This window comes from Lissotriton helveticus, chromosome 4_1 (genome assembly GCF_964261635.1).
Source record: "Lissotriton helveticus chromosome 4_1, aLisHel1.1, whole genome shotgun sequence".
NCBI classification, from domain to species: domain Eukaryota; kingdom Metazoa; phylum Chordata; class Amphibia; order Caudata; family Salamandridae; genus Lissotriton; species Lissotriton helveticus.
This window is the reverse complement of record NC_136063.1, coordinates 106,179,361-106,201,715: the sequence shown is the minus strand read 5'-3', so window position 1 is coordinate 106,201,715 and position 22,355 is coordinate 106,179,361. Positions and strand designations below refer to the sequence as shown.

At 48.6% G+C, this 22,355-nt stretch overlaps 1 protein-coding gene across 1 annotated transcript in view; it reads left to right on the top strand.

Annotated features, from left to right (window-relative positions):
• Positions 1–9,468, top strand: part of MAF1 (MAF1 negative regulator of RNA polymerase III) — a 230,839-nt gene extending 221,371 nt beyond the window's left edge. Inside the window, exon 8 of the mRNA XM_078686530.1 lies at positions 7,768–9,468. Coding sequence (XP_078542656.1) covers positions 7,768–7,789 — 22 coding nt within the window. The 3' untranslated portion in view covers positions 7,790–9,468. The remainder of the gene's footprint in view (positions 1–7,767) is intronic.
• The last annotated feature ends 12,887 nt before the right edge of the window (positions 9,469–22,355 follow it).

The following is a 22,355-nucleotide window of genomic DNA, read 5'->3' as shown; positions in this document are numbered from 1 at the left end:
CTCCCGGCTCCAAAATTCAAATGGATGCATTATTTTTCCAAAAGCGTGAACTAAGAATACCGTGCTCTGCAGTCCCCAGGTTCGGCCGGCAGTTATAGCTCCGGTGAATTTCATTCTCCTTATTTGGCGCGACCCAATAAAATTGCATCCTCTCTGCTAGCAAATTCCGGTCGGATTATTCTTCATGAGGTGCATCGCCTGATAGGTTACCTGCATAGTTATGGGATTCTCATTATATACCCTTTTGGCATTCCGCTAATCTCCGCATGGCACTATCTATGCCCTGCTTGTAAAGCTAACAGTACAAACAAACACCAGTGCACTTCCAATATAGTTTCTTTGATCCCTTCGCTATTTTAGCGATTCATTAATAGTCCCAGTCTTTGGTCAAACAGTCAATTTCACAGACATCAGATGTAGTGGAAATTTCAAGCTTTTATTTGTTTCACTTAATGGTCCACAGCCGACGTGCGTTTTGCCCTCTTCGGGCTTTCTCAAGGCTTTGTGTTGTATGCAAGTAATCCTCAGTTCCAATATATATGTATACTTTTTGAGATAATATTCATAATGTTTTATCCAATCGATCTAGAACATAAACTTATTCGGAGACTTGATATATGTTGTTAAAGGATCGTAGTATCAATTTTTCCCATAGATTGTCTTAGTGTGGAGCCATATTACATTCCACAATCTCAGCGCGAGTCGTAGTCTACCATGTACGCCGTCCCTGCAACCCGGCGGCATCAACTTGTAAAGCTAACAGTACAAGTTCCCCAGAGGGCTGTGTATGCTCGCCTCTCCGCCCCTTGACTTAGATCAACACATGTCACATTCACCTTTCTGCAGTGCAGCAGTGTGTTACTTTCTTACAAATTCCTATTTTAGGTCTCGACAACAGCAATTGCGCTTTCATTTTCTTTGGGGGGAGCATGGGGGGGTGGGCGGATCCATCACCACAGCTTAAGGAGTCCTCACAACGCACCTAAGGACCCTGCTACCTGTTCTGCTCCACAGCAGCTGAGACTAACTCCGAACACCGCCAGCACCCCACAGCTGCTCAGCATGCCATGACCATGCAGAAGACTGAACCCGCCCTCTGGTTCCGACATACTGCTGCATAGAGCCGCCATCTTGAGGGGGTCAGCTTTCTAGTTGCTCAGCCAATTGTCTCTTCACTCCGCTCTCTTCCATATAAGAGAACCTATGACGCACAGTGGATAGTAAGGGCTGCTGGTCGATTGATTTGTATATTTTCAAAAAATTGTATTGTGATTTTTAAAACTTTTATTAATGCACGGTTCTTCAATTAATCAGTGGGGGAATCTCGTTTTCTCCGCGCTGCTCTGCACCCTGTGCTGCCTGCCGGAGTGTTTTTTCCGTTCACTCATTAGCAGCACTTCCATGTGGTGCACTCGTGTGAGACGCGCGTGCACAAAACCCATCAGCCTCGCTCCCATTCGTCAAAACCATCTGCCTCGCAGCACCAGACATCACGTGAAGTTCATGTTATCCAGTCGTGTGAGACGCGTGTAACCTCGCACCCATTTGCTCCCAAGGAATCCCTTCCGCTCCCCCCCCTTCCCCACACCCCACAAACCACCATTTGTCACACGCATCAGACTTCAAAGAAATGCTCTCTCCCGCCCCCCCTCTGCAGTTATCTCCCTCCCTTATCCTAATCGGCGAGGAACCGTGTGCTCTACTACCAACGCACTGGGGCTAACTTGACTGTCTGACCCACACACCACCCAGGTGTCCCGTCTATCTGGGTTAGCTGCGGCGCCTCCCCCTTCCTACCCTGCTTTATGCCACTGCGTTTTTGCAGTTGACGACGACATGTGGAGATACTGTTGCAACAACACGAAGCGGATTTCCTTAAACGGAAGACATAGATTAATACATTTTAAATTTATCAACAGAGTTTCACACGCCGGAGAAACTGTGCAGATTCGGTCTGCAAGAGGACGCGACCTGTGACAGATGCGGGGCTAGCAATGCGGGGTTAGCAATGCGGGGTTCATGCATTTATCCTGGGAGTGTCACGGGGTGCAGAAATTCTGGGAAAAAGTTTTTCATACCATAGGTAAGATAATAGACGCTGAGCTTGCCCTGTACCCTGCACTGGCTCTACTGGGTTACTCGAAGGGACTGCCTAAGGCCCAGAGACTTTTGGTAGATATGGGAATGCTGTTGGCTAGGCGCAGGCTGGCTAGTGGCTGGATGAGGGGCCCACTCCCTACCTCAGAACAATGGGACAGGGACCTGACCTACTGTTGTACCCAGACGGAGAACTACAGCGATCTGGTACCCCTAAAAAACAGGCCTAAGAACTTTTGGGGGCTCTATGTGGACTATAAAAATCGCCTAGCCGCTATAGCAGAGAATGCGAAAGAGGGGCAGGGCGACCTCGTTCCTGGGACGCAAAATGATGTAATTAATGCCACACTGGAGTGATGAATACTGTACAGTTTGCTGAGGTAAATGTTAGATGGGGTTGCTGTCATGTCTGCTGCCACCCACAATATGTAGAACAATGAGGCACTAGTATGATCTATAGGGACTCACCACATAATAATGGAGTGGGCTGCAGAGTTGGAGGCATCGCTTACAGTTGGCTTATAGGTTAGTTATACCATAAAATTACTGCGGAAGCAGTAAAGAAGAAACCTCTTTTTTTTTTATGTATTGCATGCTCCACAATCAGGTGAGACACTAAGTCTGTCAAATACCGCCACCCGACCTCCGGGATGTGGGCTGAATGGCTGTGTATTGCCAGTATATCCAAAGTGTAATGCTACTCTTGAAGAGATACGACTCTCTCTGATTGTGTTTAATGTACCCACCAAAGGTTAAAAATAAATTTAAGAGTAATTTCGATTTCGTTATTCGGGCGTTTTTTTGTGAATATTTCAAAGTTTAAAAACTCGACACTAGTGAAACTAGCCAATGTTACCCTATGGAGAAAATGTATGTTATCGGCTTTCAGGTAATTACTCAGCTGGCAGAGTTAAGGTCCTGGGGCAAGACTCTGGGGGTGGGGTGGGGGGGGTCGGGGAAGAGTCTCCCAGGTTCAGGTTTGTACTGTAGATACACCCTCAGCGGCACAGGGGCAGCCGGGTTTAGAGAGTAGGCCCAATGTTAGCCTATGGCGGCAGTGGGAGCGAAGCTCCTGGTCACTTGCTATGGGCAAGTGGGGAAGTCGAACCGAACAATTGGTGCACTCCCTGCGACACTGGGGCTGCTGGATGCAGGGTGCTTTTGGGCCGTAAGTAGGGGTAAGTTAGGGCGCTGTAGATTGGGTAGACACCCAGGAGTAGGGCACAGGGGGCCGTGGGGCGCCGGGTGCCGGGGTGTCTTTAGGCATCGGGAAATCTTACTCTCTGCTGGTTGCAGTTGGAGGGGTCCCTGGTGTTGAGGCTGCAGGCGTCGTCAGGAGCGCTGAGGGAGGCCCTTGGGTTCTGGATTCTTGGTCACAGTCGCCGGGGGCCGTCCTCGTGGTCTTTGTCAACTTCAGCTCGGGCTGGGCTCGGCAGGTGCAGAGTGGGCAGGATCCGTGGTTTCAGGCCAGGGCCCGGGGTTGCAGATCTTTGAGCAGAACCACTGCTCGTGGGAGTCCCAGTCTTTAGTTGAGCAAGGCAGTCCGGTCCTCCAGTGTTTTTGAGGTTGCTGACCACTGGAGCAGGTTCGAGGATGGATAGGCCGGTAGGGCTGGGGCCAAGTCAGTTGATGTCGTCCTTGTTAGGAGACCCGCGGTGCAGCTGCTTTCTTCTTCTTCTTCTTGTAGGTTTGGAATTGAGATCTGAGGAAGAAAGGTTCAGGGTGCCCCTAAATGCTACATTTAGGGGCGTTACAGGTTTGTAAAGGTTAGGGACCAATCGGTCCCTTCCCTGGGGTGGGTACACCCCCTATTCTGCCACTCTCCAGCGGGAGGAGGCAGGACCCTGTCCCTGGTTGGCTGGGTACCCCCATCCTCAAGATGGGGTGGACTTGAGGTTGTGCTTTACCTAACCTCCCCCACCCTACGGGTGGAGTTGGCAGAGGTGGGCACACCTCTCCCTCACTTTGTTTTTCCCGCCCAAAGTGGGGGGCAGAACCAGTGGGGACCAGTTGCTGAATACAGCAAGTGGTCTGGAGAGGCTCACAAAGGCCTCCTTCGTGAACCCTGCCCATCCTGCGGAAGGAAGCTTGGCACCTCATCCCAGGATGTGTATTGCTTCAGGCCCCCGAGAGCGGCAAGCTCTCGATCCAGGGGTCCAGAAACAGGTCTGCCTCGGCAGCCACTCAGTCAGGTCACTGGGAGTTGGTAGAGTTTCAGGGGGCATCTCTGAGATGCCCTCTGTCGTGCATCTTACATTAATCCCACACTGGCATCCGTGTGGGTTTAATGTGCTGAGAAGTTTGATACCAATCTTCTCAGTCTTCAGTGTAGCCATTATGGTGCTGTGGAGTTGATAATGACAACCTCCCAGCACCATATACTCTAAATGGCAGCACTGCACTTGCAGTGCCCAGGAATGGACCTTGGTACTGTAGGGGTACAAGGCTCATGCACCTGTACCCTCACCACTGGCATAGGGCACCCAGCTAGATGGGTGATTGATGTATGCCAGGGCAGTGCTTTGTGGGTATGGTACACAGGGATATGTGCCATGTCGACTCTTCGTTTTTTTCTGCACCGACACGCAGCCTGCCAAGGCAGTGTGTGTGTGTCCGGGCACAGGGCCTCTAAGGGTGGCAAATAAGTGCTGCGGCCCTTAGGGGCCTTCTCTGGTCACAGTACCCTAGGTACCTAGAGTACCATTTACCAGGGGCTGATATGTGGCCAGAGATGCCAATTGGGTTTAGGCTTCAATGCAGTTTTAGGGAAGGAACACAGGTCCTAGGTACCTGATTGGCAGGAGCCCAGGGCACACTCTGTCAAAGCACATCAGCGGTTCAGCAAAAAGTGGGTGCACACCATGCAAGAAAGAGGGCACTTGTTCACAAGCTGCTTACATCACACTCTAAGGACAGTGCAATTGCTTCACAGCTTTTAGGTTCCCCGTAAAACTCACCAAGCCTCACCTCCAACCATCCAACACACAAGTGTATCTAGGAGCCACACTAGACACTCTCAAAGCTCTAGCGTACCCCAAACCAGTCAGGATTTGCAACGTGCAAGCTCTAATTTCACAAATTCAGCCTCAACACTCACTACCAGCCAGAGTGTTCATGCAACTAATCCGAATAAAGGCTTCTTGCATCTTAATCATTTCATATGCAAGACTTCAAATGCGTACTCTACAGGAATGCTTAGCACATTAGTGGAACCAGGATCACGGTCAGTTATCAGATCTGGTGTTGATAGATGGCTGGGCTCATCGCTCTCTGCTGTGGTGAAACATACAAAACCTTTCCAAGTGACGGCCAATTCTTAATTCCGTTCCACAGATAGTGATAACCGCAGACCCCTCCCTCACTGGTTGGGGAGCACATATGGAAAAACATACCATTCAGGGCATGTGGACTCTGCAGCAAGAATAACTCCACTTAAACTATCTAGAACTGCTAGCAATTATTTTTAGCATTGAATGCCTTTTAACTTCATCTAGTAGGCAAAGCTGTCCTGGTTCGCACAGACAACATGACAGCTATGTACTACATACAAAAACAGGGGGACGCACTCTACAGCGGTCTTAGTTAGCGCAGAGAAACTGTTAATGTTAAGCTAAACTTATAAAGCACACTGACACCATAAGTTTCCTGGCGCAACTGGAGATAGGCATACCTCAAAAGATATCTCCTTGCAGAACATCTTCCAGGAGTACACAACCAAGTTGTAGATCTGCTCTGTCGTCAACAGCAGATACACGAATGGGAACTTCAACCTCAAGTTCTCCTCCCGTTCTTTCAAATGTGGGGTTTCCCAGAGATAGATCTGTTCGCCACCTACATGAACCCCAAATGCCCAAACTTCGCGTCCTGACATCCTCACCCATTGTCCAAAGGCAATGCACTATGGATGAATTGGTATGGGATATTAGCTTACGCTTTTTCACCTTTTCACTCATTCCATTAGTGGTTCGGAAACTCAAACAGCACTTCTTCGCTTACCTAATTGCTTCCACATGAGCCCGACAACCCTGATTCACAATTCTGTTGGAACTATCAGTAGTTCCGTACCAAAAACTACACCTCTTCCCCAAGCTTTGTTCCTGACCTCCTGATAGCAAAAGGCTTTCACCCTAGGAGGCCAGAAACTTGTCTTGGGTGGCAGGCAGGCAGGCAGGCAGTCAGTCAACACACCAGAGGCTAGTAGGTTTTCAGGGACACCTCGAAGGTACCCACTGGGTGCATGTATTGATCAATCCAACACTGGGATCAATATGGGTTTATTAATTTGAGATGTTTTTTTCACAGATGTCCAGCATATGTTCTAAAATGGCTTCCCTATTTACTTGCACTGGCAGAAATAGGGCTGACCAGCACAGGGGCATATCTGCTCATGCAAGTATGCTTTCACATGTAATATAAAGCACACCGCCATAGGGCTGCGAGTCCTGATGTAGTGGTGAATTACAAATATTGCATGCAGTGTTAAAGGAAATGGCACACAGGGATGTGTGTGTCCTGATGTGTTATCACTTTGGTCTGCACCAAAACACACAGCTTACAATGGCAGCCCTGCATGAGTTTGGTGAGGAGTGCCTTAGGATGGCACAATTTCATGCTACAGCCCTTGGTGGACCTATTTAGTACCTCAGGCCCTAGGTACCATTTACTAGGGACTTTCAGAGAGGGCTAAAGGTGTTGCCGATTGGGGAAACAATTGTACAGTTTTTGGAAAATAATTCTGTCACTGGGGACCTGGACAGCAGGAACCCAAAGCACTTCCAGTCCAAATCAATTACCTAACAAAAAGTGGGGGTGACCATGTCAAAAAAGGAGCACTTCCCTACAGATCTCTATAGAAGGCAAATCACACTGGAACAGTCCCCCAAGTCTTCAGTGCCTGCTTACTATTGTGATGGCCCCCGAAGCGATGGCTGTTATTAATTCACATCATTTGTCCTACCACAAGCAAATGGGGAACACAATATGTCTACTGCTATACACTCCAATTGTTGCAGTTTCCTGTGAAGCTGTTTGGTGCACTGCATCATGTGACCAGCCCCAGTCTTAATGCCGCTTCAGACAGTTTCTTCCCCATATTGCTGTCTTCCCACTCTGAGACCTTGGGTATACCCCATAGAGGGGCACACAAGGACTTAACCTTAGTCTATTGGATCACTCATCTCTCCTAATGACCAATTTACCAACATTCCAGCAGGCTTACCGAGAACGTAGAGCTAGAAGCTGTCCTGGGAAACTGACTATCCTGATGACGCAGAAGAGGGAAACAGTACAAAGAGAGCAACATCAGTCCGATTTCAACTTTGCTCCAAGTGTACTGCAAAGGTCTTTAGGCAAGTTATTTTCTCATTAACATTTTAACTGGTCATAGCTTCAGATTCAAAATACATGGTCTTGCGTGCTGGAGTAGCTACATTAATACTGTGAAAGCCACTTGTAGGGAATGTTTAGGGAAAGACTAGGTTCTAGAAAAATTGATGCTGGAAAAATAAACACTGTGCTAACTTTCTCTTGCTCACCATTTGTGTCCCTCAACCCCTCACCCTGCCTGTGACCAATACATTTGTCTTGGATTTTTTTATCATTCTATTGGTCCATCTTGTGCTGAAATCTAGCATTTTCCAAGGATGTTAATATTTGTTCTCTCTTCTTTAGGTTTCAAGTTATGTGCATATGATGCCCACACATTTTGCATCTACAAGACCTCGCTTCTGTCCAGATTGCTTGCAGAGAAATGTGGAAAACATTTGCCCAATATGCCATGGATGATCCTACTTGCTTCTATGAATGTCCGCTCTTACTATAAAGGATAGATCTCTGGATTGACCTAATCTGCATGATGGATGCCAGCTTGTGATGTTTTGAGAGCCCTTGGAGCAACCCTTGCTCCTCTGTCACTGGGCACCTCCATATTTCTTTTCGCAACCTCTAAAAATCTGAATGCTCTGCAGGGGCATCACAGTACAGACACACAAACCAGTGTGCCTGTCCCTACGTTGTTTGTGACAGACCCGTTGTGCAATAGTCCTTGTACTCCCCCTGCTGGATGAAGAATTGTTTTGTTTTAACTTGCGATAACTGCTGTGAACCAAACAAAGTTTTGCATTTCTCTGACCGAATCAGATGTAGCAAATTCCGTCCATGCATAGCACCAGCATTTTGTTTGAACACAAACTCAATTGTATGTTTTTAATTTCAAGATATGCTGCCTCTGTGCTTGCCTGATGGTATTTGTGACCTCTAGAGCCAGCGAGACACGTTTAGTTGCACTGTGCTGGTGTATTGTTTTATTCTTTTCCTACGACTTTAATACGTTTCAGCACCTGCATTGTAAACCCATTGAGGACAGTCTGATTTACGTCCGGATATCTGCAAGGACAGGGGGATCCTGTCTTGACTGACCATCTCTTTGCTACCATTCTAGAACACTCATACATTTTAATATTTATGGTAACCCTAATAAAGGTATGGACAATGGTCCTTGCTGAAAGGTAATCTCCTCTTGCAAGATGAACATAACGGACTAAAGTTGAAAATATCAGAACTGAAAATCTTTATGGGGAGCTCCATCCCATTTCAAGTGGCAATTTTGTATTTGTTTTAAAAACATTTAAGCACTGAAAACTTTCAGCAATACACATAAGTGATTTCTGCTTTGGTGCTTTGAAAATGCTTGCGGCACCATATCGAAATTGGCTTTCTTTTTAACATTTTGGATCCTATAGCCTGGGGTCTTCTGTTCTACTTTTGTGAGGCGAATAATAGACAGTTTCAGGGGCTGCTATTTTAGTTGGTCATTGTGTTTTTAGAGGTGCTACATCCTTGTACTTTTGCTTTGGGATGAAGAAACCTGCTGAGGTAGGCTTCTGTGCATTCATGTGTAAACATCTTTGAGTGTTCTGAGCTTTGGTGGCTTCAAACAACCACACCGTGATAGTTTTGGGGTATTGATGTAAGCTGTTATTCTAAACAGTCCAATTTGCTAATTTGTTGTAGGCGCCCTAAAGTTTAGTACAGTCTTGTCCTAGAAGAAAAGGTGTTGGTACCCTGCCCTGGGCAGTTCTTTTGTCATCTGCTCTGACTTTGTATTTCCCTTTCCATTGACTTTATTAAAATGTAATTACACAAAGATGGTGTAATTGATCAGAATTCAAACTATGTCCGTCTGCCATTCTGCCTGAATGGGAAGATCATTTAATGGGTAGTTACCAGAGTGAGGTTAGCTTGAACTAAGTACACTCCTATTTTGCAGACACTGAACTTGCAAAATTGTAGCCCACTCTGTGCTCCCGGCTCAAATATTGTCACCAGGTAAATCAAAACAATGTAATTGTGAATAAAACCTTTATTCTGAAATTCGTTCTTTAGTGTCTAAATGAGTAGTGCTAAACTAGAATATTTAACTTCTTCTGTGTAGGGTTTTATTGCGCTATTGATAAAGCATAATAATTGGTCAAATTTCATTCATATCTGTAACTTTGGAGAACCAAACTACTGGGAGACGCTCTTTGGCATACTCTGAACCACCCCTTTAATCACCTCCATCGTGTCATTTTTTGTAGTGTGAAATCTTCTCTAGAAACTCGATGTGAATTATTACTCCATCAGTTGGTAGTTTGATATAGAAGTTTCAAATATCCCTTTTTATTTTTTTTTAAATACATTTTTTAGGGAGTTGACCTGGTCCGTGTGTACACTGCTACAATAGTGGACTTTAATTTAGATTTCTTGTTTGCCGCAGTCAGGTTTAGAGGTATGTGAAGGGATCTTTCCTGGAGAATGAAAACCTCAATAGGTCGATGCAAGATCGTAGGAGGTCTGGTGGAGGGCGACCTTCACTGGAATGTCAACATCTGGTTTAAATGACTGTTTTCATCTGGGTTGGACATAAGATATATAGGCTCCTTGATGCCATTTTGTATAATTAGCAGGTTGTTCATGTTCTGCCTGAACTGCAGCAAAAAGTTTGCCATTAATGACAAACGCCCAGTTGGCTTGTTTTGTGTCGCAAGAGACCATAGGTCCAGGGGCCCTGGAACACTTCTTCAGCAATATGTCTTATTTATGCCACTAAATTAGCAGAACTGGTAAAGAATCCAACAGGTCATGTGTTGCTGAGCACTTTCTGAAAGTCTGTCATAGGCAAGATCTTCTGAATCTTAGACTTTTCTAAAACAGAGGTATAAGAATTGGGGAGGATGACTGGCCCATTAAAAATACGTTCGAGATAGGCGTATATTGAAAGGATTGCAAAAAAGTGTTCTGTCGCTTTAAGGGTCCAAGAGCCCTTGATGCTGTTTAATGGCAGTTCCCTCACAATCCTTTCTTTTTCCCACACCTGTGATTGATTTTAGGAACATATATGGTGTGTTCGCACATTTTTCTGAGATTTGTCTCTCAGAAATCACACTTTTGCACCGTGAATCTTTTCTGGATTCACATGCTGTGCATTATTTTGCCATCTAATGGATGTACAAAGGGATTCTGAAGCATAGAGGGCTTTGAGGTAAGCTGGAAGACTTGAGGGTGAAGAAGAGACCAGAAAAGCCCTTCAAAGAACACTCAGATTTTACTGGAAATATCTTGGAACTTGAATGAAACTTTTTTCACGTGAAAAGTTTGATTGCCCCAGTATTGGAACTTTCATAGATTCCCTTGCTTTTGTATCATTCCCCGTCGTCAGAATGGGAGTCTCTGTAACAAAAATAACATAGTAGTAGGTACAAAAGAGAAAGAAAAAGGCCTAGGCCTCATTCCCTTTGTGTAAAAGAGACCAAACTAGGCATCAGCCAGTCAGAACAGTCTCACCCCTTAGAAACCTCCTGAAGGAACCTCAGAGCCTCAGATTTTCTACCGCATGTTGTGCTCGGGAGTCTTCTTTGAGCTCTGGTCAACATCGACTCTTCAGAAGTTTTTCTTCAGGTTTTTTCTTCAGATTGTTAGCTGATCCTTCCAGGATGTCTGACAAGGAAAAGAAGGCCCTTTTCAAGCCATGTTCCATCTGTGGCAAGAAAAGACTATTCATTGAGGATAAGCATAAAGACTGCATCTATTGCCTCTATCCTGATCACAAGGCTGCGGACTGTAGGATCTGTCGCACCTTTTCAACCAAGACCCTTCGGGACCGCGAGGGTAGACTTCTGACATGGCTCCAGAAGTTGAAGTCCAGGGGGATACTGTCTCCAGTGACAGTGAGGACTCTGCATCTTCAACAAGGTCAGTCAAAAGGGGTAGGGGTTCCCCTTCTCCTTCTGTGGAGCATCCTTCTAAGGCCTCAAAAAAGACCCCCAGAGAGTGAGAGCCAGGGTCCAGACGAATCTCCTCACCATGGTGAAAAGGAGAGTTCTGATAGATACATCTGCCGTGTGGATTCCTCACCTTGTGAATACCCCCTGCGTCAGCAACATTCGGAAATTCTTTTTTCGTAGCCTCGCGCCGACGTGGACTCCTGACGTCATAGAGACACGACCTCGCTCGCGACTCCGCTGACGTCACCGACGCATATAATAGGCCCACGCCGGCGTGATGACATCAGTTCCCTTTTTTCCGCGTCGTCGACGCTAACGGTTATCGGGAATCTCTTTAGCCAACGGATACTTTGTTGTCTATATTGTTGCCATTTTCTGCTTCTCTGTATCCTGTCTCTTCGACAATGTCTTCGAAAAAGACCGGCTTCAAGCCATGTAGAGAATGCGGCAGAATGATGTCCATTACCGACCCACACAGCGACTGCATCTGGTGCTTGAGCTCGGACCATGATGTGGAGGACTGCTCTTCGTGTAAGAAGATGAACCCGAAGGCCCTGAGGGAGAGAGAGGCGAAGCTCCTGGTGGCTAAGATGAAAGCTGGAAAGGAGAAATCGTCGAGGTCTCGTTCTCGAAGGGCGAGGTCGAAGTCAAGATCGAGGTCTGGATCTCGAGGAAGTTCGTCTTCGAAGTCGGCTTCTGATCGTGTTTCAAAAAAGAGGAGACATAAGAAGAGGAGACATGAGTCCCGACGTCGTTCTGGTAAGGAGTCGGGATCGAGGTCGAGGTCACCGAAGAAGGTACGTTCGAAGGTGGTGACCGTTGATGTTTCGGATCCAGAACCTGAAGGTGAGGCCTCCCCTTCTGAGTCACGGGCGCCGTCTCCGACTCCGAATCCGGCTCCGAGTCCATCTCCGGCGCCGTCCCCGGTCCGAGATGAGGAGGAGCCTCGTGAGGATGGGGGTTCCGCGCCCTTAGGTGAGCCGAATCCGAACGCTCCTCAAGACAGGCCTGAAGGTTTTCATCCACCATTTCCTGCCCCAGGCCAGGACCCTTCTGCGTTTCTCAACGCAATGTACGGAGTCTTTTCGAGGGCGTGGTACCCCTCTGGTGCACCTTCGGGTCCCATGGGTCCTTTGGCTTTTAGCTTAGGAGTCCCTCACTCCTACCCTCCAGCTCCGTTTATGCCTTACATGCCGGCTCCGACGCCGCCGTGGCATTTTCCGGCTCCACCGAAGCCGTCGACGCCGGTTCCGGCTTCGTCTGCTCCGAGTCGTCCTCGAACACATCCCTCTGAGCCTTCGGATTCGATCCCGACGTCGATTCCGAATCCGTCGGAGACGGTGGTGGATCCGATAGCAAAACGAGTCAAGATGAGATCCAGAAGGGAGGCTCAACGCCTTCTGGAGGAAAGGAGGTTTTTGGATTCACAATCTGACGTTGAAGAGGGTGAATTGGATGAAGATGCTTTTGAGGATTTGGCAGAAGCAGGAAGCCTGGATTTCTCTCCAGAGTGGGAGTTACCCTCAGGTTCTAGCACTCCTTCTAAGGACGTTCAACCCTATCATTTATTTATGAGGAAGGCTGCCAGTCTCCTTAAGTTGACTTTGCCTACAGCAGAATCCAAATCTAATATTCTGACTGAAGTATTGCATTCTCCGAGTTCAGTGGTGGAACCTCTTCTTCCTTTCAATGATGCTCTGACAGAGCCCATTCTAGAGGTGTGGAAAAAACCTTTGTCGGCTCCAGCTGTCTCTAAAAGTGTAGCCAGAAGATACAGGGTTGCCCCTGAGGATCCTGCCTTTTTAACCTCTCATCCTTCACCGGAGAGTTTGGTCATTCAGGCTGCATGCTCCAAAAAGAACGTTAGTGCTTTCCCTCAGGTTCCTTTTGAGAAGGAAGCAAAGAAGCAGGATCAGGTGGCAAAGAAGTCCTTCTCCTCTGCCAGTATGGCATTGAAGTCATCAAATGCCACTTGCTTGATGGGAAGATATTTACACGCTCTGATGGACTCTTTGCGTGTTCTTGTTCCAAAAGTTCCTGATGACAGCAGGAAGGATTTTGAGGAAGTCATCTCTGACGCTCAGGCAGCGGCTCGCCAGGTCATTCAGAACGGTTTGGATACTGTAGACTCTGTGGCGCGCATTATGGGCACTGCTGTCGCTACTAGGAGGTCTGCCTGGTTGAAATCTTCTGACTTTTCGGCTGATGTTCAGGCGACATTATTAGATCTTCCTTTCGATGGTTCAGGCCTCTTTGGGAAGAAGTCTGATGCGGCCCTTGAGAGGTTTGAAGATAGCAGGGCGACTGCTAAATCCTTGGGTCTTCAAGTGAGAGGCTCTTCAACTGGCAGAAGATTCAGGGGTTTTGGCCGCTCTTCCTTTCGGAATTTCCGGCAGGGCCAGCAGCAGCAGCAGCAGCAACAACAGCAGCAGCAAAACTCTTTGTACAGGTCATACAGGGGAAAGCAAAGAGTGCGTCCTCGTGGACGTCAGGTCTCTTCCTCCTCCACTTCCTCCAACCCCCCTGCCCCTGAGAAGCAGCCCTAGATCCGACATTCAGGATCATGTGGGTCCGGTTGGGGGTCGGCTTACCCATTTTCTACAGGATTGGGAATCGGTTATGTCAGATCTTTGGGTTCTCAATCTTGTAGAAAATGGGTATGCCCTTCCCTTTCGGGAATTCCCTCCCAATTTCCCTCCTTGCCAAGGGTATTGCTCCGAGGAGCATCTGTCTCTTCTGCAAGAGGATGTTTTGACTCTGATAAGAAAGGGTGCGATAGAGGTGGTCCCAGAGCAGGAAAGGGGTCAGGGATGCTACTCCCGGTATTTCCTGATTCCGAAGAAGGATGGCAGGCTTCGTCCAATCCTGGATCTCAGGATCTTGAATCTCTATCTGAAGCAGGAGAAATTCAAGATACTCACCCTTGCTCAGGTTCTTCAAGCGCTGCAAGAAGAAGACTGGATGGTGTCGCTCGACTTGCAGGATGCTTACTTTCACATCCCAATCCTGAAGTCGCACAGGAGGTATCTCCGTTTTACGGTGGGATCGCAGCACTACCAGTTTGCGGTCCTTCCGTTTGGACTTACTACTGCGCCTCGAGTCTTCACCAAGGTGATGGCAGTGGTGGCGGCGCATCTCAGGAGATCAGGGATTCCAGTATTCCCTTATTTGGACGACTGGCTGATCAAAGCGGAGTCGTCAGAGAGAGTGCTCCATCATTTGCGAGAGACAACCCAGTTGTTGTACAGGTTGGGTTTTTCAATAAATGTACCCAAGTCTCACCTGGTGCCCTCCCAGCGCAACCTGTTCATAGGTGCGGTACTGGACACAACCGTATGTCGTGCATTCCCTCCCCCTCAAAGGATTCGCGACATACGGGAGATGATTCCTTTGTTTTACAATGGAGCGGTCGTTCCAGTCCTGAAGGTCCTTCGCCTGCTCGGTCTGATGGCTTCATGCATTCTGTTGGTCAACCATGCACGCTGGCACATGAGGGCGCTCCAGTGGTGCCTCCGCAAGCAGTGGTATCAGCACAGCGGAGATCTCAGGGAGTCAGTGAGGATCTCCAGAGAAGCTGCAGCGGATCTGTCTTGGTGGGGCGTGGAAGGCAATCTGTCCCAAGGAAAGCCTTTTCAACTTCCCCCATCGGTGGCCACGGTGATAACGGATGCATTCACTCTCGGTGGGGTGCTCATCTGGGGGATCTGGAGGTCAAGGGCCTTGGGTCTCCAGAGGAAAGGTTGCTTCACATCAACCTTCTAGAATTGCGGGCGATACGTTTGGCGCTCAAGGCCTTCCTCCCTTCCCTTCGCGGTCAGTCTGTTCAAGTCCTGACGGACAACACGACCGCGATGTGGTACGTCAACAAGCAGGGAGGGGTAGGGTCGCAGTGTCTCTGCAGAGAGGCTCTGCGTCTCTGGTCCTGGGTTCAGGACCATCAGGTTTGTCTGATGGCGAATCATCTGGCCGGTGTGTTGAACGTTCGTGCGGACAGTCTCAGTCGGCAGTTCTCTGCCGACCACGAGTGGAGGCTTCACCCGGAGGTGGTTCACGACATCTTTCGGATGTGGGGGACTCCTCGGGTGGACCTGTTCGCCACTCACGAGAATGCGCACTGTCTGTCGTTCTGCAGTCTCCCGTATCCGATGCAAGGAGCCTTGGGGGACGCGTTTCAGTTGAGTTGGAGAGGTCAACTCCTTTACGCGTTTCCCCCCATACCCTTGATTCCTCGGGTTCTGAGGAAGATTCGCCAAGACCGGGCCCAAGTCATATTGGTCGCCCCGGATTGGCCAAGAAGGGTGTGGTATACAGATCTACTCCACCTCTCCTCTCACCCGCCGCTCCGTCTCCCTCTCAGGGCAGACCTCCTCTCTCTGATGGAGGGGCAGGTTCTACACCCCCACCTCCAGACATTGCACCTTCATGCCTGGAGATTGAACGGGGCAACCTGAATTCCTTTTCCCTTCCGCCTGACGTTGTGGATGTCATCTTGTCAGCCAGGCGTGACTCCACTAAGTCCATCTATTCTTATAGATGGTCGAAATTTGTCACGTGGTGTGGGGAAAGGTCTGTTGATCCTTTGAAGGCCCATTTGTCTAATGTTCTCCAATTTGCCCTTTCTTTGGTGTGGCAGGGTCTTGCGGTTGCCACGGTAAAGGGTTACCTGTCGGCGCTGTCGGCTTTTCTCTGCTTGCCTGACCAGCCTTCTCTTTTTAAGTCTCCTGTGGTCTTAAGGTTTTTGAAGGGTCTTACTAATATGTTCCCTCCTTCACCTTTCATTGTGCCTCAGTGGGATTTGAATCTTGTATTGACCTTTTTGATGGGTGCTCCCTTTGAGCCTCTCCACAAATGTCCCATGAGGCTTCTTACCCTTAAGACAGTCTTCCTGGTTGCAATAACCTCGGCAAGGAGGGTTAGTGAGCTTCAAGCTCTTAGTTCCAAGCCCCCATTCCTGACCATTCATGCTGATCGAATGGTTCTTAGGACCAGGGCTGCTTTTCTGCCTAAGGTGGGAACTCCCTTCCATCTAGGACAGTCCATTACCCTTCCTACCTTCTATCCTCCCCCTCACCCTTCTAAGGAGGAAGAGAGACTGCACCGTCTGGACCCTAAGAGGGCGGTGTCCTTTTACTTGGACAGATCCAAGGACTTTCGCTTGGAAGACCAGCTCTTCGTTGGATTTGCTGGCTGCAAGAAAGGAAGGGCGGTCCATAAGAGAACTTTATCGAGATGGATTGTCCTCTGCATAAAGATCTGCTACTCTTTGGCCGGTAAGGAACCACCTGAGGGTATAAGGGCTCATTCAACTAGAGCTAAGTCTTCGACCTCAGCATTGGCTAGAGGTGTGCCTGTTGAGGATATTTGTAGAGCGGCAACTTGGTCTTCCCTCCACACTTTCGCGAAGCATTACTGCTTGGATTCCGAAGTGAGGAGGGAGGGTCACTTTGCGCGCTCTGTCCTTCAGGATTTCCTGGTTTAGAAGAGTGGACACCCTCCTCCGGGAGTGGGGACTGCTGTGGGACTCTATTCACAAGGTGAGGAATCCACATGGCAGATGTATCTATCAGAAGAACAAGTTACTTACCTTCGGTAACGCTTTTTCTGGTAGATACTATATCTGCCTGTGGATTCCTCACTGACCCACCCGCCTCCCCGTTGTCCACTCTTCTATGCCAGAGTTACTGTAATGTATTATATATATATATATATTGTTGTCAAGGAAATGTTCCAATTGCTTTCCTGCTTTTGCTTAACACTGTGTGTTTTGCCTTGATTATTGTGTACTGTGTATACTTGTATATTTCTACTGTCATTGGTCCGTCCGTGTGCCTCGATGGCACGGAAAAAAGGGCGGAACTGATGTCATCACGCCGGCGTGGGCCTATTATAGGCGTCGGTGACGTCAGCGGAGTCGCGAGCGAGGTCGTGTCTCTATGACGTCAGGAGTCCACGTCGGCGCGAGGCTACGAAAAAAGAATTTCCGAATGTTGCTGACGCAGGGGGTATTCACAAGGTGAGGAATCCACAGGCAGATATAGTATCTACCAGAAAAAGCGTTACCGAAGGTAAGTAACTTGTTCGGTAGGATTATCTACACCTTCTAAGGGTATGAAGACTGATCCAGCCTTCAAGAAACCCTCTTCCCAAAAGTCTGACAGAAGTTCCAAGTCAACAATGAAGGCGCCGTCGACGGAGGCTCCGTCGACGAAGAAAAAGAAGCCTAAACTGAAACTGGTTCAGTCGATGGGCTCGTTGACGGGACAATCGTCGACGACGGGATCATCCTCGTCGACGACAGCTACAAAAGCGTCGACGAGGGAGACGACGGCATCGCCGACGACAGCGGCGTCTACAACTATGGCGACGACGACAGTGTCGTCAAGGGCCTCGACGACTACAACATTGACAGTGGCGACAGCTGGGATGTCGACGACGCCTATCTTGTTGAGTGTTCCTGTGTCGGCGATGCATATTCCGTCGATGAAGCAGACGGCTGCATTTTCAGTACCCCGTTGACGATTTTAGCATCGGAGAAGAGAATCATTATTTCAATGACCAGAATTACACCGGGCATGACATCTCCCAGGAGGGTAACCTCCTTGCCACCAGCTCTGCTGTTTGATGAGGATGAGTCAGAAGAGGATGATCAAGACTCATATGGCTACGCTGACAGTCCTTCTCAACTTCTGGTCAAGTGCCAGGACATGGATTCTGAAGGAGGGAATAACGAAGAAGGTGGTAATCATCATCGTTCTGCCCAACCACAGCAATATTCAGGTCAAGACATGGTTTCGGTACCATCTTCTTTCCTGCAGGACCTGCACAGAATTACAAATCTAAAGCTGCAGAGCCTGCTCCGACTCCAGTTGCGCAAGCTATGCCTTTCCCGGCGCCTGCCTCAACGGCTGTCCCTGAAATACCAGCTCAGGTGTCCCTTCAGCCACAGGCATCAATTCCACAAGAGCCTTCCAGACCAGCAGACGCCCATGGTTATTCCTCGGATGAGGATCATAATTCGGATGATGGAGCTGATCAAGCTTCTGAATGGGATGAATACATCATTCCGGACCATCCATCTCCATGTCTGGATCCGGTGGATTCCCCGCCAGCGGATACAGGAGGATTTCGTCAGCTGATGGAAAGAGCGACTGGCAGATTCAAGTTGGCAATGCCTGCGGTGGCCTCTGAATGTTTCTTGTATGAGTTCAAGGAACCTTATAGGAAGACGACAAGGTCCATACCAATAGTGTAGCATCTGTGGGATGAAGGCCTTAAGGCAATGAAAAATCCAGCGATGGTGGTCCCTGTATTACCGCGTCTAGATAAAAAAAAGTACAAAGCGCCTGAGGATGGTCCAGCTTTCTTGACGGGCCACCCAAGACCGGACTCTGTAATTTCTCAAGCGGCGCATAGAAAATCCCGCAACCCCTCTGCTCCTTTAACAACTCCTCCAGACAAGGAAGGAAGGAGATTGGACAATGCCGGGAAGAGATTCTCTTCAATAGGGAGTCTTCTGGTGCGGGCAGCTAATGCCCTAGCAATATTGGGCAGATACGACCGCCAACTATGGTGTGATGTCGCACCGTTCCTGGATCAGCTTCCTCCAGAATCAAAAGTAGAAGCAAAAAAGGTCTTGCAAGAAGGGGAGGCGACATCAATGGAGGTCATTGACTGTGCCATGGACATTGCCACGACAGCGTTTCGTTCTTTGGCTGGAGCTGCGGTCCTTCGTCGCCAGGGGTGGCTGAAGGCGACCTGGTTTCGACCCGAGATCCAAAATAAGGTTCTGGTTCTTCCTTTTGATGGAGAAGCACTATTCGGGAAATTGATTGACGACACTCTCCAAGACATCAAAAAGGACACTGAGTCCGCCAGTTCTTTGGGTACGCTTCAGTACCGCAAAACTCCTTTTAAAGGGTCCAGAGGCAAAAGTACAAACTACAGAGGATCTTACCAACAACAGAGATACTCGTCCTACAGCTCAGGTTTGCAACAATACCGCCAGCCTTATCAACAAAGGCAGGGCCAATCCTCCAATTACTCCAGGCCTAACAGAGGAAAGCAGGCTTGCCAGGGACATGATACGTCCAAGTGACAATAGCGGCCTCCTGGCTCTTCCTACTGTACCCTCGTCCAAGAAGTCATCGGTGGGATGCAGGGTATCCCAATACCTTCAGAATTGGTCCAAGATAACATCGGACCGTTGGGTGCTCAACATCATTCGAAAGGGCCATACCTTAGAATCCACTCAAATCCCACCACCCAAGCCCCCTGCAGCCATTCCATCAAAACACCTGCGGCTCGAAGTTCATCAAATGCTCCTGAAGGGGGCCATGGAGCTGGTTCCCTCCGACCAAAAAGGACAGGGATTCTATTCCAGGTTCTTCCTGGTAAGGAAGATGCTAGAGAAATGGCGCCCCATTTTAGATCTCGGGAAGCTCAACACCTATCTCATCTCCCTGTCTTTCCGGATGGTCTCTCTTCAAGACATCCTGCGGCTGATCAATCCGGGGGATTTCATGGACACGCTCGATCTCGAGGATGCGTAATTTCATGTACCGATTTACCCAGCACACAGAAGGTTTCTACGATTTACAGTAGCCAAGAGCCACTTTCAATTCAAGGTTTTACCCTTTGGTCTTCGCTCAGGCCCGGGGATCTTCACGAAGGTGCTGGCGCCAGTAGCGGCATTTCTGCAAAGAATCATTTTCAAGTCTTCCCTTACCTGGACGACTGGTTGCTGAAGGCCCCGTCCAGGGGAGCAGCGTGGGATGCTGTTCAGGCATGTACAAACCTGTTTCAAAATCTAGGACTCACTTTAAACAAAGACAAATCATCTCTGGTCCCATCCAGGAAGGCACGTTTCCTGGGAGCCATCATGAACTCAAAACTCTCAAAGCTTTTCCAACCCTAGAAAGGGGCCAAAAACTGCAGACCATGGCTCTGGACTTACGAAAAAGAAGGTGTCTTTCAGTACGCCTCTACAAATCTCTGCTGGGGGTAATTTCGTCATGCATACCTCTGATTCCTCACTGTAGACTGCAAATGCGTCCTCTTCAGGAGCAACTGTACATCCAATGGAAACAGATTCACGGATCATTTGACGACAAGGTGACCGTCACTCCGACAATGAAAAGAGCGGCCCTGTGGTGGACAGACCAGAGAAACTTGTCCCAAGGTCTATCCTTCATAAGCGATCCGTCTCCTCAAGTAGTGACAGCTGATGCACCACCGCTCCCCAACCATCAAACGACGCAAGACCTGCATGTCAGTGGCCATTGGTCTCCTTGCGATCTTCGGCTCCACATCAATCTCTTGGAGCTAAGAGCAATAAAACTGGCTCTACAAGCCTTTGTCCCTCGCCTAAGAGGTTAGCAAGTTCTCATCAGGACAGACAACACCATGGCCATGCATTACGTGAACAAGGAAGGAGGAACCAGGTTTCTCCTGTCGTCGCTGGAAGCTCAAGAGATCTGGGAATGGGTGATCCTTCACGGGATGTCGCTGCCGGCAGAACACTTGCCAGGAATTCTAAACGAGAATGCCGACAGACTGAGCAGGTTATCCTCAGTCAGTCACGAATGGGAGCTAAACCAGCGAGTTCTAGAAGGTCTTCCACCAGTGGGGCAGACCTGCAATAGATCTCTTTGCCACGCTGACCAACAAGAAATGCCGGTCTTATGCAAGCAGGCTTCACCACGGAGGATCATTGGGGAATGCGCTTTCGATAGCCTGGTCAAGGACATTTGTCTACGCCTCCGCTCCCCCCCTCCCCCTCCCCCCTCCCCCCTCCCCCTAGCATCATCCCACTGATCCCGAGGCTTATCAGGAAGATCAAAGTGGAACCATGCAGGATGATCTTGATAGCCCCTGCTTGGCCGAGACAGTTCTGGTACACGGATCTCCCATCTGTTGTCGCCAGCTGCTCCTCTTCCCTTGAAGACTATTCCAGACCTTCTCACAATGTCCGAAGGACAGATTTGGCATCCAGATCCAACGTCATTACACCTGACGGCATGGCTCCTGCGCCTCGAGAATTTATGAATCTCCCCATCTCGAACGAAATTAAAGAAGTCCTCTCCCAGGCGAGAGCTCTTTCCACGAACAAGACTTGCCGCCTCAAATGGAAAAGATTTTGCATTTGGTGCACGAGAGAGAAAATTGACACCTTTTCTTCAAAACCTCACCAGCTTCTGCCTTATCTCTTGTCCTTGGCTACGTCGGGGCTGGCCCATTCATCTATAAAAGTTAATTTGGCGGTAATTTCAAGGTACAGACGGTCTGAGTCTGGACCTTCGCTGTGGTCTTCCAGGATTGTTAAGCAATTTCTAAAAGGCTTGTTCCGGGTCTATCCACCAGTAAGGCCTCTGCCTCCTACTTGGCACCTGAATCTAGTCCTCACTCAACTCATGAAAAGCCCATTTGAACCAATTCATCGATCAGACATGAAGTTCCTTTCATGGATATTGGCTCTCCTTCTTACCCTCACATCGGCAAGACGTATTGGGGAATTGCAGGCTCTCACAATCCAAGAGCCTTTTCTACAATTCAAAAGGAACACAGTTATCTTGAGAACAAACCCAAAGTTCATACCCAAAGTACCCTCTGACTTCCACTTCAACGAGCCGGTTATTCTTAAGGCTTTCTTTCCTCACCCGGCTGCACCAGCGGAGAGGTCGCTACATTTTCTGGATGTACAACGATGTTTAAAATTCTATTTGGATCGCAGTAAAGGATTTTGGAAATCCTCCCAATTGTTTGTTGCTTTTGGTGGTCCGAGCAAGGGTCTCCCTCTGTCAAAGCAGGGGATTGCAAGATGGATTACCAGTTTCATTCTACATTGCCATACTGCTGCAGGTAAACCACTGACTGGCAGGGTTCGAGCACATTCCACAAGATCAGTGGCTTCTTCAACAGCCCTCTTCGCGGGTGTGCAGATTAAGGACATTTGCAGAGCTGCTACCTGGAGCAGCGTCCACACCTTTACTAAGCATT